At 32.1% G+C, this 13,128-nt stretch overlaps 1 protein-coding gene across 1 annotated transcript; it reads left to right on the top strand.

The window, feature by feature from the left end:
- Positions 1 to 5,991: 5,991 nt before the first annotated feature.
- LOC110699044 lies at positions 5,992 to 13,044 on the top strand. The gene is made up of 11 exons (XM_021876534.1): positions 5,992 to 6,963; positions 8,946 to 9,022; positions 9,162 to 9,355; positions 9,507 to 9,546; positions 10,464 to 10,545; positions 10,667 to 10,744; positions 10,824 to 10,949; positions 11,492 to 11,613; positions 12,390 to 12,429; positions 12,540 to 12,614; positions 12,739 to 13,044. The coding sequence occupies exons 1-11, from the start codon at positions 6,596 to 6,598 to the stop codon at positions 12,887 to 12,889; spliced, it is 1,353 nt and encodes a 450-aa protein (XP_021732226.1). The 5' UTR covers positions 5,992 to 6,595; the 3' UTR covers positions 12,890 to 13,044.
- The last annotated feature ends 84 nt before the right edge of the window (positions 13,045 to 13,128 follow it).

Here is a 13,128-nt window from a genome sequence, read left to right as displayed (position 1 = left end):
TTTTAGTGTAACTTTTGCACATTTTATTGTTGCTTTATAACGATGTTCAGTAATTTACTGAACATCTGTTTTATTTAAAAGTTTGTCAATAAAATTAGTTTTAAATAATATAAAAATATACATAATTTGACAAAAAAGGAAAAAAAATGGAGGGAAATTATTTAACCATATTTTGCCACGTGTCATTTTCTATTCGCCTTTAGTATATAATTATTGATTATTGATTGATTATTGATTATTGATTATTGATTGATTATTGATGATTGATTGATTTGGAATCTTTGTATAAAATTTATTAGTTATTTCTATAATTAAATGCATTAAGGGTATAAATTTATTAGATAGGGGTCTCACTTTTTTAAAAGAGTCTAACTTTTTTATTTAAGGTTAATGGTGTGTTAAAATAAGGTTAACTCACCGGAATTTCTAATCTAGACCCCAAAAATAAAGTAGAAAAAATGTTGGACCCCAAATACAATATTATATTTATCAAAAAGTTTGACCCTATTTGTTATCTTAACTCTCTGTTTGTCGCTAGTGATTATTTTTTTTGTTCTGTCTTTAAACATCTTACCATGCATTTGTCTATTGTGTGATTTGTAATGTATAAATTTGACCAATTAATTAATTTTTATCTTACGATCTCAGTTTTCTTCTTGGAAAAAAAAAACAATTAAAACCACCTAAAACTTTTGACTCTGGCATCCACATAATTGTCTCTTTTCATAATCGTATTATTTATGAAATGTTACGTAGTGTATACATTTATGAGCTGCTTATAATAAGTATAACAGGATAATTAGTTAATGTATGTAGAGCTAGCAATTTAGGTAATCATGTTATGTTAATGTGTTGGTCTTGCGTTCATGTTGAGCTCAAAGGGTAGAATTTGGTGTTGTTGTGGCAATATTAGTCGTAATGTTGTGATCTATCTTAGACTATCATACTTCTTCCATGCTTTTATTAAATGTCTAATTTAGTATTTATTACTCATATGAAAAAGAGAAGTAGGCATTTAATTAAGAGATAGAGGGAGTACGTATTTAGCTATGGTACGTCTATGTGTTGTTAAAGCGAGATAGCTTCTTCTTACTTTTTCACTTTTTATTTGTGTTCACAAAGTATTTGGAGCGGCAAGTGTTTCGTCAGTCGAGAAGTACCATTGTCATCCTCTTGCAACGATGAAAAACAAGTTTCCACCCAATGAGAAGTTGGTGGTGGTTACGGCGAAGGAGAGGAGCGAGGTCATCCATGGCGAAAGAGAGAGAAAATTTAATTGCTAAAAATTAAGGATTTTTTGACTTTTACTACAAAAAAAAAAAAAAAAAAAAAAACATTAAATTGTTTTTTACTACCAAAAATTTTAAAAGTTGTATTTTACCACCAAAAAAATTTCTAAAAATTGTTTTTTACCAACTACCGTCAAGAAAACCGTTAAATTTAATGGTTAAAAAAAAACTCTTCAATTTTCGTGCGCAAAACATGTTGTTCATAGGTTAAGTGGGGCATTTTGGCCCTATGGATCCAATTTGAAGTCGTAATTGACAAAAAATGATTGATAATGCCTCGTTTTGCGTGTTTAATGCAAACCAAGGTATTTTTAAACACGCAAAAGAAAGCATTTCCTATCATTTTTTGTTGATTCTGGCCTCAAATTGGTCCCATAGCCCCAAAATGCTCCCAAAACCCCTAAATATATTGTGTTTGGCACAAAAATCAAAGAATTTAAAATATTCCATTAGGTTTTTGACGACAGGTGGTAAAAAATAAATTTTTTTTTATGGTAAAATAAAACTTTTAAAATTTTTGGTAATAAAAAACAATTTCGCGATTTTTTGGGTGGTAAAAGTCAATATGTGTAGTATTTAGATTTGTAGTAGTATTTAGAAATGGTTAACTATGTGTTTAAAAAATAAATCTAATCTAATATATATAAATAAAGTAGGCATTTTTGGAGAGCATTGGGAGCGCCACATAAGAAAAGGTATATTTTCGACCAATTAAAAATTAGATTTCTATTTTATTTTAGAATTAAAAAAATCACTCGCCACCTAAACAAAAGTGACGAATGAATTTTAAATTTTTGCCACGTAGGTAAAAATTACGAATAATAATTTATTAGGATTTTAATTATTTAAGAGCACCAAATTTTATCATTTTTATTTGTTACAAAACTAAAAATTATCTTTAGATATTAGGATTTATATTATTTAAAAAACTAAAAATTATATTTTGATGCTTAAAAAATATAAATTATCATTTGATATTAATGGTTTTATGTAAAATCTGATGATTTTAAAACTTATAATACAAGAAAAAAATTAAGAGATCACCAAAAAAATATTTATATATAAAATGTATATAAAAATTCGTGCATCGCACGCCACATAAGCAAAAGTAATATTTCGACCAATGAAAAATTAGATTTATATATTAATTTAGAATTTTAATTTTCAGTCACCATTTAAAAAAAAAATTAACAAATGAAATTTGAGAATTGAAAATAAAAAATAGTAATTTAAGATTTAAATTATGAAAAAAAAACAAAAATTATCTTTTATATTATCTTTTACATTAGGATTTATATTATTTTAACAAATAATTAGAAATTAAAAAAATATATTTTGATTTAATGATTTTATCAAACTATCCGATGAATGAGATAATATTTATTTCAATTTATAAATTCAAGTTCTATATACGTAAAATTTGAATAAGAATAATTTAAAACTTAACAAAATATTTTACCTTAAATTAATGCTAAAATAATAGAATAGAAAATAAATTCATGCATCGCACAGGCTTACATCTAGTGTTAACTATTACATTACGCACGTTAGCCCCTAATTAACACTTGGAAAAATTTTGTATACACCCGATTTACACTAATATTAGTGTACATCGAGCAGTATAAGGGTAACTTTTAGCTAATTTTAGGGTGACTTTTTGCCTTTTTTTGGGTAACTTTAAACATAATACAATTTTTATATAAATAGACAACAAGAAATTTTTTATAAAGGCAACTTAATTACAATCAATCACTAATAATTGATTTTTAGTCATTTAGGATGTGATAATTTCTAATAAAGCGTAGATAATTTCTATAAAGGCAACTTAATTACAATCAATTACTAATAAAGCGTAGATAATTTCTATTTTTATTGGTTACTTTTATGCATATTGAGGTAACCTTTATTCCATCCGTTTTTAAATACTTACTTCATTTCCTTATTTGGAAAGTTTTTACTATACACCGTATTTAATCTAATTCTCTTAACTAGTGGACCCAATATAGATCATATATTATTAATTTTATATTCTCTCAACTTCTTTTACTTTTTATATTTTTTAAAATTGTTCTACCTACCCCACAACCTCCTTATTTGAGATATTGTTATACTCCCTCGGTTTCTTTTTACTCGCAACAAAGAGGGGAAGAACGGACTCATAGGCAAAATATTGAAACCATGATTAATGAAATATAAGGGCATACACTTAAGTGTGTTAATCCTACTTTAAATTTTTTTTAAAAATAAAAAAATAAAGTTGAAATCCCAGAAACTGGAATTCACGAAACACCACCACCACCTGTCCACCTATCACCACCACCAGCAAAGACCGAACCCACTACAACTTACCACCACCCACAACCCACTACAATCCACCACCACCCACAACCCTAAACACTGATCCCACTACAACCCACCCCCAAACACTGAACCAACTAAAACCCACCATCACCCACAACCCCAAAACCCACGAACCCAGAACAACCAAAATCCGCCACCACCCAGAACTCAGAACCCTAGATCCTCAATTTAACATAGAATTCGCCCCTTTTGCATAAAATCCGCCACAACGCAGAACCCAAAATTCGCCACCACCCACGAATCTACAACACATCACCACCCACGAACTCAGATTACGAACCCTAAAACCCACGAACTCAGATTTCTAACCCCAAAACCCACAACCCAAATTTCGAGCCTATAACCCCACTCACAAACTCAGATTTCGAACGCACCACCACCCACGAACCCAGATTTCGAACCTAAAACCCACAAACCAGATTTTGAATCCAAAACCAACAAGCGATGAGACATCCGACATCGGCGTGACTTCCGGCGAGGTGTTGCGGTCGAATTGAGGGGAGATCGGTGAAGAAAGAGAGAGAAATTCTGGGTACGGTGGTGGTGAAGTAGTGGTGGTGGTTGGGGAAATAAAAGTGATGATAATTTAATTGGGAGGGGAATGTTTTTGGTGGAAATGATTAAGTTAATCAATGTAGAGTTTAAGTTAATATAATAAAATCAGAAGTTTAATTAGGGTGTTTAAAAACAAAAGTAAGGGTAATTTTGTAAAGTCACACAAAAAAGTTACTACAAAAGGAAAGAAAATATTTTGTTGCAAGTAATGTGTAACGATCATTTATAGTATTTGTTGCGAGTAAAAAGAAACGAAGGGAGTATACATTCAGGAAGTATAGTATACCCAACTAAACCCAGGGTTAGTTTTTGTTCTTAATTTAATGATAGAATGAAAAACAAACATCAAAATGAGAGCAAATAGTCATGGGTGTACGGTACAATCGGGTGTATAGAACAATATCTACATATTTTATTACTTTCTCCAATTTCTCCTAAACTTCGCAAATGAAAAAATGGAGCAAGCATTTTAAAACGGAGGGAGTATTTATTTTAGGAATAACTTTTAATCACTTTAGAGTTTAGATTATCTTTATAATGAACTAGTTTAGTGCCCCGTGCAATGCCCGGGTTGTTTATTGAATTTTAGAATAAATTTTTAATCTTTATAAGATTTGCTAGATTGTGAAGTATATTATTTTAACCGATTAGTATAGATTATGCTTTTAACTCTTTCTTTGTCCAAAAAAATATTATGATATAAAAAATAATTTATTTGATAATTTTTGAGAATTATAATCTAATATTTTTGTTAATAGAATTATAATTGAATTTGTACATTTGAAATATTGGTATTTTATCAAAAATAAAACTAATATTATCCTAAAATTCTATCCAAATAGAATTCTAAATTAACTTTTTATTTTATTTTATTTTATGAGGTATATTTAAATCTATCCAACGTGGCGCGACACTTGGCGAAAAATTAGAACACCAAGTGTCGCTGTCTCGTGACCTGGTTAAAAGTTTAGATTTATATATTAGTTACTAGTTTTGTGCCCGTGCGGTTATTGAATTTTAAGATATATTTTTAATCTGTATGTCAAATTTTAAAACATATCATTTATACAAAATTAGTTAGGAATTGATATGTTTTTGTGACGATTTAAACTTGTAGACATGTAATGACTAATAATAATAATATTGGTGAAAAATATTTCTTGACCCATAACCTGAAATAATGACCCTGTCTGAATTGACTGGTGACCCGACCTGATTGACAGGTCTACACATAGTAATAAAATTATATAAGATTGTGAAGTATATTATTTTAATTGATTAGGATATATTATAAACAATGGATGTGGTACATTTTGAACTAATTTCTTCTCTCCAGAAAAATATTATGATACAAAAAATAAATTTATATGATAATTTATGAGAGTTATAATCTAATTATTTTTTGAATAAAACTATAATTCAATTTGTGTATATGAAATATTGGTATTATATCAAAAATAAAACTCTAAATTAACAATTTTATTCTAAAATTTTATTCAAATTTAATTGAAAGTAAAATTCTAAACTAACTTATTTATCCTACAAATTGAATTCTATATAGCTCTATCCTACGTGGCACGATACTTGGCGAAAAGTTGGAACGCCAAGTGTCGCTGTCTTGTCACCTGACTAAAAGTTTAGCTTTATATGTTAGTTATATAATTTTTTTTATCCTACAAATTGAATTCTATATAACTCTATCCTACATGGCGCGACACTCGGCGAAAAATTGAAACGCCAAGTGTTGCTATCTCGTCGCTTGGCTAAAAGTTTAGCTTTATATATTAGTTATATGATATGAAGTACAATAATTATTGTAGAGCTGATTCTTTTATAAGTTTGTGTAAAGACTTTAAGAAAATAGTCAAATACAGTAAAAAAAAATAAAATAAAAAATGACAAAGCAAATAACCATAATTGGAAGCATCAGCGTCAAGTGTGACTCGATAAAAATAAACATTTGTCTCGAACCTCAAACAATGTTCTCCCTTTTTCTTCCTCTTTTTATTTATTTAATTCATTAATAACAATTCTTTCTGTTTTTTCTCCTCCTTTTCGCTCGCATCGTTTCTATTTAAACACACCTTCACTCACTCAAAACACTCTCTCTCTTTCTCTCTCCTCCTTCCTTTTATCTCTCTCTTCAACCTCCATTTTCTTCTTCAATTCTCAACATACGTTCGCCATTTTTCTTCCTCCTTTTTCAAACTTAGGGTTTCATTTCTGCAGATTGACATTGTTCATACACAATTTCACCGATTATTCATGTTTTCGCAATTTAATTGCGAATTAATTTGCTATTAATTTATTGATTGATTGATTGGTAGAAATGACATTCCAGTAATTCAGAAAAGAGTGATTTTAATCAAAGAGAGAAAAAATCGACATTAATGGCGGCAAGTTCCGCCGGCGGATTTACGACGCCATTTTTAAGCATTAAGCTCCGTAATCTTCACGGCGACGCTGTTTCATTCCTTCGACTCCATTGTCAAAGCTTCGACATCTCCGCCTCCTCTACTTCCGCCGGAATTAAGCATCGCCGGAGATTTTTCTCCGGTGTCGGCGACGGCGGAGATGTTGACATAAGAGGAGAGAGAATTCGACGAATTGACTGTTGCTGCTCTTCAGACGCAGTAGTTTCGAAGAAAAGACATGGTGAAAAACGCGAAGAATGGCGTCGCTTTGATCCGAAGAAGAGTTCAACGAATCGTAGGGTTCGTAGGCAAGCTTTGCCTTCGTTGCCTTTCGCTTCTCCTCCGTACGTCTCCTTAATTTTCTCCTCGCATTTTATTTTTCTTGTAATTGTTGTTATTATTATTTATTTTTTATAATTAATATATGCATTTTTTTAATTCTTATGATATTCGCCTTTTGTGTTTTGCTGGAATTTTAAAGTATGGAATGTACTATATCCTTTTATTGTTTTCGGTTGTATCGTTTGATAGTGACTTTTGGTCTGTTGGATTTTCCTTCGTTTTCGCTGAATTGTGAATTCTTAGATACAGTAGCGGAATTTATATATTTATTTATTTATTTCTGGTTAAGTGTTTGATTTTGATTCAGATTTATGAATTATTTTGGCTGAGTTGATTTATTATTCTCTTGCTGTGTATTTCAATGTAATTTGAGTATGAGAAATGAGTACATTCTTGCTTGAATTGATGATCTGCCAAACTGTTATTGCTTGCTCATGTAAAATGCGAATCAAATAGGATAATGCTGGTATTTAGAGTTTCGAGGACGTCTTTGTCTTACTATCGAAGGTTATCTGTCTGAACTTTGTTAATTCTACATTTCTGCAGTCAAGTAGTTGGTCAGCTGTTTGATGTTGTTAATTCAACAGTCTGAGGAGACTGTCAGTTTTAAATTATTGAGTAATGAGTGCTCTAAAGAGTGGTAGTTGGTAACTAAACGCTGGAGAAATTTCAATAATTGACTGGCGAAGTTAAAAGCCGTTGTATAGCAAAATTAATTAGAAGACTTGGCTCCGCTCATTTTGAAGCGAGTTGAGTAGCATGTAAAAAAAATTATCAATAATTTGAGGATGGATTATTGACTGTAGTCTTTTGTGAATTGGAATGAGATTAGTTTGGGAATACATAATCAAATAGGATTGTACTTGTGAATTTTATAGGAAAGGTGACAGTCACTTTCATTTGTTGAGTAATGAGTGTTCAGCAGACTGGTAATTGGTAGTTACAGCTTGAGATTTTCATATTTTGTTGATTGATGAGTGTTGATGGTGTCTTAAAAATCTAACTTAAAGCTGCTTCTATTGTCTCATAATGTTTTTGAATTGAGCAGTATACGATTAATAAAAAAATGAATAAAAAGAAAATGTGAGAGGATAGAATAGTTAGTTGTGGTCTTATGGCTCAAATCAGAATGAGATTTTATGGTTTGTGAGTGTTGAAATCAATGACTTTGAGAAGTATTGATTGTTTGGACAAAAATATACTAAGGTCAGCATTTAGTGTGTATCATGAGGCTCTTGCCTATGCTAAGGACTGCAGAGGTGCAGAGTGCAGATTAGAAGTCCTTAGATGTCCATTTTACAATATATCACTAAAGTCTCTTTGAAGAAGAAAGTCAAGATACAAGAGCACATTTTAGAGTATTAGTTCATGATAATTAAAAATAAAATGTTGATAATTGGCAATCATTTGTTAGGTCCAACTATGAAAGGGAGTCATCATTTTACCTGTTGCATATGAGGGACACTCTTCTGTATGATTGTTGCGTTTTTGGTGCATGTGCAGGTGTGTAAGTCTCATCAGTTCAGCAATCTGAATCTGTTAAGTTTGTGTGTTATAAATTGTTTATTAAAAATGTCGCGTTCCTTTTTGCTGTTTTTTTAAAGCGGAAGTTCTCATAAAGTTGTGTTCATATATTTACAATAGTATTCTGAATCTTTTTAGTTTGAGGGAAATGAGTTGACCTGAAATTTATTGTATAGTATCAGCACTACTCATTAGTCAATATATGTGACAGTTGTGCTATATGAATAGATCTATTGTATAAATTGTTTAAGGTTCAGGATAACCAGGAATGTTGATAATATATTTCCAATTACTGAGAGCATTATTGTGTTTATTGTGACAAAGGAAGAAGGAGAAGATAAATGATTGTACAAAGATTCAGTTAATGATGGAGTAGAAATAATAAATTATAAACTATAAAATGTAACAAACTAATACAATTGTCCCACTCAGCTCCTAATAGGCTTTTCTTTTATTGCAGAGTCCGCTTTCATTCTAAACCTCGTTGTAGTCCGCGTAACTCTGGTCCACAATCACGTGACACACCGCCCAAGAGAGGTATCTGGATTTGTTTATTTATGGTTTAAAACTATTTTATGTAGAATGGGAAGGGGGCTAATAGTTGTGGATTGTATAATTGTGCATGCAAAATCCATCATTGATCTCAACATGTTTTTGTGGTTTTTCTTCATCATAGACACTGGCATTGCAAATGAGAAAGATTGGGGCATAAACTTGGTAAATGAAAATGTGAATGAAACCGGTATCAATGAAGATGGCAGTACCTGGTATCGTGAAAGTGGGGAAGAGCTTGGGGAAAATGGGTACAGATGCCGATGGACAAGAATGGGTGGTCAGTCCCAAGATGCTTCCTCTGAATGGAAAGAAACGGTATAATGTGCTTTTTATCTTATCCAGGAGGCATATTACTTTCCAAGTTAACTTGATGGTTCATAGCTTTGATGCCAATAAGATTATTGCTATTTTTCTTTCATTGTCTCCTACATGGATGATTTAATGGATTTGTTGATTTTATTGACAGTGGTGGGAGAAAAGTGACTGGACTGGATACAAAGAGTTAGGTACACATATTTTACCCTTTTTTCATAACAAATTCTTTGGCTGTTAGTTGTGTACCTGTAGGTCAACTTACCTGTAGTAGAGTGAATATATGCTGTATGCATCTTAACTAGATTAAGGGGGTTGGTGAAGAACAAACATCTTTTTGTATGAGTTCATTTCATTATTCAAGTTTTTATGTAGTCAGATAATTATATGTTATATAGTTCCCATCTCAGAGAGCTGAATAAATGTAGCTTTGCCTCCATAGTAAAATTTTGTGACATTGTCAATATTTATATGCGGCAGGGTTCATATATTATTGAAATCACTTATAATTCTTTGGAAGCAGGTGACATTTGACAATACTCAATTTAACGTAAACTAAGCATTGAGTGTGTAACTATTGCCTACAATATAAAAGTACTAGTACCATGTACCAAAAGTCCAAAACCTAATGAAGACTGTGAGTAAGTTCTGATGTTGGTTGGCTCCATGTTGGTTGAAACATTTTCACCTTTACTAGTCCTATTTTGGTTCCCCCCCTCTTAGAAAAAATGACTTTCAACCCAAGTCATGTTTACTGTGGGTAAAACTGTTAAAATTTTCTAATTTTATCTTGAAATATGACTTCTTGTCTTCTTTTGTTTCCATATGATAGCATATAGAATATTTATTAATTTACGGAAAAAGTCTAATCGTGTATGTTATGCTTATGATTAGTTTCACCTCCATTAGATTGAGATAGTAAATTGGTCTTTAGCCATTAGCCTATCCCAGCTCCCTTTTTGTGTGTACGGTTTCACCGTTAAAATAATGTTATAAAAATTTATGTGTGGAAGAAGGTTTTGTTTATAGTATATAGGTCTTTTTGACTAGTGTCTTAGTCTTTGATGGTTAAACCTTTTGTCTGAGCTTCTCATCTTGGCAAATATAACAGGTGTTGAGAAATCTGGAAGAAATGCTGAGGGAGATTCATGGTGGGAAACATGGCAAGAAATGCTGCACCAAGATGAGTGGAGGTAGGAAATTTCTGCTCTTATGCCTTTAGAATTGAAGCTTGCTTCTAGCACATCTTAAATTTGACCATTTCCAATGTCATTCTGGAGTTCATAGAGAATAATGCTTCCCTTCTTTTGGCAGTAATATAGCTAGGATAGAGAGAAGTGCCCAGAAACAGGCTAAATCTGGCTCTGAAAATGCTGGATGGTATGAAAAATGGTAAGTATCCAAGAACTATATAATCTTTGATTATTCATGGTTATGACAAACATGCTTCTTATTTATTAATTGCCTTCAGGTGGGAGAAATATGATGCTAAAGGTTGGACAGAAAAGGGGGCACACAAGTATGGCAGGCTGAATGAACAGTCATGGTGGGAAAAGTGGGGAGAGCATTACGATGGGAGAGGATCCGTCTTAAAATGGTTACAGCCAATCTTTGCTAAAATTGTGTTTGTGTTTGTGCTTTTTTTGTGGCTAAAGGATAAAATGTTTCTCATGAAATAAAACAAAAGATACGACATTATCAAATTCTGTTCTTTTGGAGAAAATCTTTTGCACTCTTTCCATGATAGTCAACTAACCTTAAAGTGTTTAAGCTATTATGTTTGCGTGTTGTTATAATAAAGAATTTGATAATGGGATTTGTTAGGTAGGTGTTGCACAACCCTAGAACAGTGTGTTAAGAACAAAAATTTGCTTAATATGCCATTTCTGATTTGATTCTCACTACTTGGTCATTGGAAGTGATAAACTTTGCTTCTAGTATTGCTATGCTGTAATTTTATTCTTGCAGGAAAACTGATGATTACAGCATTGATGTACTTCTACTATTTCGTAGACTATAGAACAATATCTTATGAGATCTTTTGTCAAAAATTGCATGTTTCATGTGTAACGTATCTGTGTTAATACTTCCCTCAGGTATGAAGTGTGGATTAATTAATGTTTTTTTTTTCTTTTCCAGGACAGATAAGTGGGCTGAGACTGAACTTGGAACTAAATGGGGAGACAAGTGGGAAGAGAAGTTTTTCTCTGGCATTGGTTCACGCCAAGGAGAAACTTGGCATGTATCTCCCAGTGATGAACGTATGTGATGCTATTTTTCTGACATTCATGATTTCAGTTTTTCAGACTGCAGATTGCCTGTATACATATTGACTACCTTAAGTCATTACACTTTGACAATTTCCTGCCTTTTTCACTTTGTTACTCCAACAAGAGAAGAAACATAAATACTGAGGGATAGCTGGGATGTGATTAAAATGTTTAGTTTTCCCGCCTTCCTGGTACTCGAATGTCTTCTTAGTTGTTAACAAATGCCTAGAGATTACATGTCAGAGATTTAGAGTACCAGTGATGATTTAAGGCTCTCTGCGTATGTGCTCCTATCCTAGTAAGCATGAAACTTCTGGAGCTTGAGATTTCCTCGTGTTTGTGCTAACAAAGCCCAAAAAGGCAGAAATGGCATGGGACTTGAAGTTCTGTTTCCAAAACCTGAGTCAATTCCGTGCTACATAGCTCCTATCTACTAGCCCATATATGCAAGCCTTTTTCCTGGGCCTGCACTACTAGATTTCTACTGACACATACTATGATATTATAGAGCAAAGATAATGACATTCTTAGTTTTTTAATTTCACCTATGATACTAATGATTTAAGGAAACCATTACTAGCAGTTAACAATCTGACTGAACTGATTTATCTGTTGCTATGTTGTTAATAATGATTGATTCTTGTTCATCAATTTTTCATCCTGTACAAAAATCTAATATAGGAATCTTATTTGTCCGATGAAACTTGCTTATATGTTTTTAACGATGTTCTTGTGAAACTGAAATGTTGATTTGTTTTGATGTGCAGGGTGGTCTAGGACATGGGGAGAAGAGCATTTTGGAAATGGGTATGCAGTTATTTTTGTTTGCTTAAAACTTTTGGGAGGCAATTATAATTATAACCTTAGATTTTACAAAGTAGGACATAATATATTGATTATTCATTTCCTTTTGCCAGCAAAGTACACAAGTATGGCAAAAGCACAACCGGAGAAAGTTGGGATATAGTGGTGGATGAAGGAACATATTACGAGTAAGACAAAGCCTTTATTTTCACATTTTCAATTGAAAATTCCTTTCAAACGTAATAGTTCTGATCTCTTTTATTTCTAAGTTTGGGGACTAAAATCCATTGTTTGATGATTTGTGTATAAAAGGGCTGAACCGCATTATGGATGGGCGGATGTTGTGGGTGATTCAACACAGCTGCTTTCAATCCAACCACGAGATATACCTCCAGGTGTCTATCCAAGTCCTGCACCGCCACCACCTATTGACGATGATACAGATTTGTCACCTCCGTCATGACGAAGGAAAACAATTTTCCTAGTTAGTTTTGATTCCATTCTAGTTAGTCTGATTCGTGAAATTCATTTGTCATGGTAGAAATTGAAGGTGTAACAGAATCGCATGTTATTCTTCCATGATTGATTTATTTTTGTCTGCGTATTTTACTTGGTTAATAATAATGGAAGTTATGGAATGACTACTTATATTCAGGTGAAGAACTCTACGTCTGTGAGACCCAATTGTTTGATAGGGATAAC

This window comes from Chenopodium quinoa, unplaced genomic scaffold (genome assembly GCF_001683475.1).
Source record: "Chenopodium quinoa cultivar QQ74 unplaced genomic scaffold, ASM168347v1, whole genome shotgun sequence".
Taxonomy (NCBI): domain Eukaryota; kingdom Viridiplantae; phylum Streptophyta; class Magnoliopsida; order Caryophyllales; family Amaranthaceae; genus Chenopodium; species Chenopodium quinoa.
The sequence above is the reverse complement of the archived record's forward strand: the minus strand, read 5'-3'. Positions and strand labels throughout refer to the sequence as shown.

Coding starts and splice junctions, on each gene's coding strand:
- LOC110699044 (XM_021876534.1), top strand. CDS start 6,596: ATGGCGGCAAGTTCCGCCGGCGGATTTACGACGCCATTTTTAAGCATT. Junction 10,546..10,666: donor CTGCACCAAGATGAGTGGAG/GTAGGAAATTTC, acceptor TTCTTTTGGCAG/TAATATAGCTAGGATAGAGA. Junction 12,430..12,539: donor GAAGAGCATTTTGGAAATGG/GTATGCAGTTAT, acceptor TCCTTTTGCCAG/CAAAGTACACAAGTATGGCA.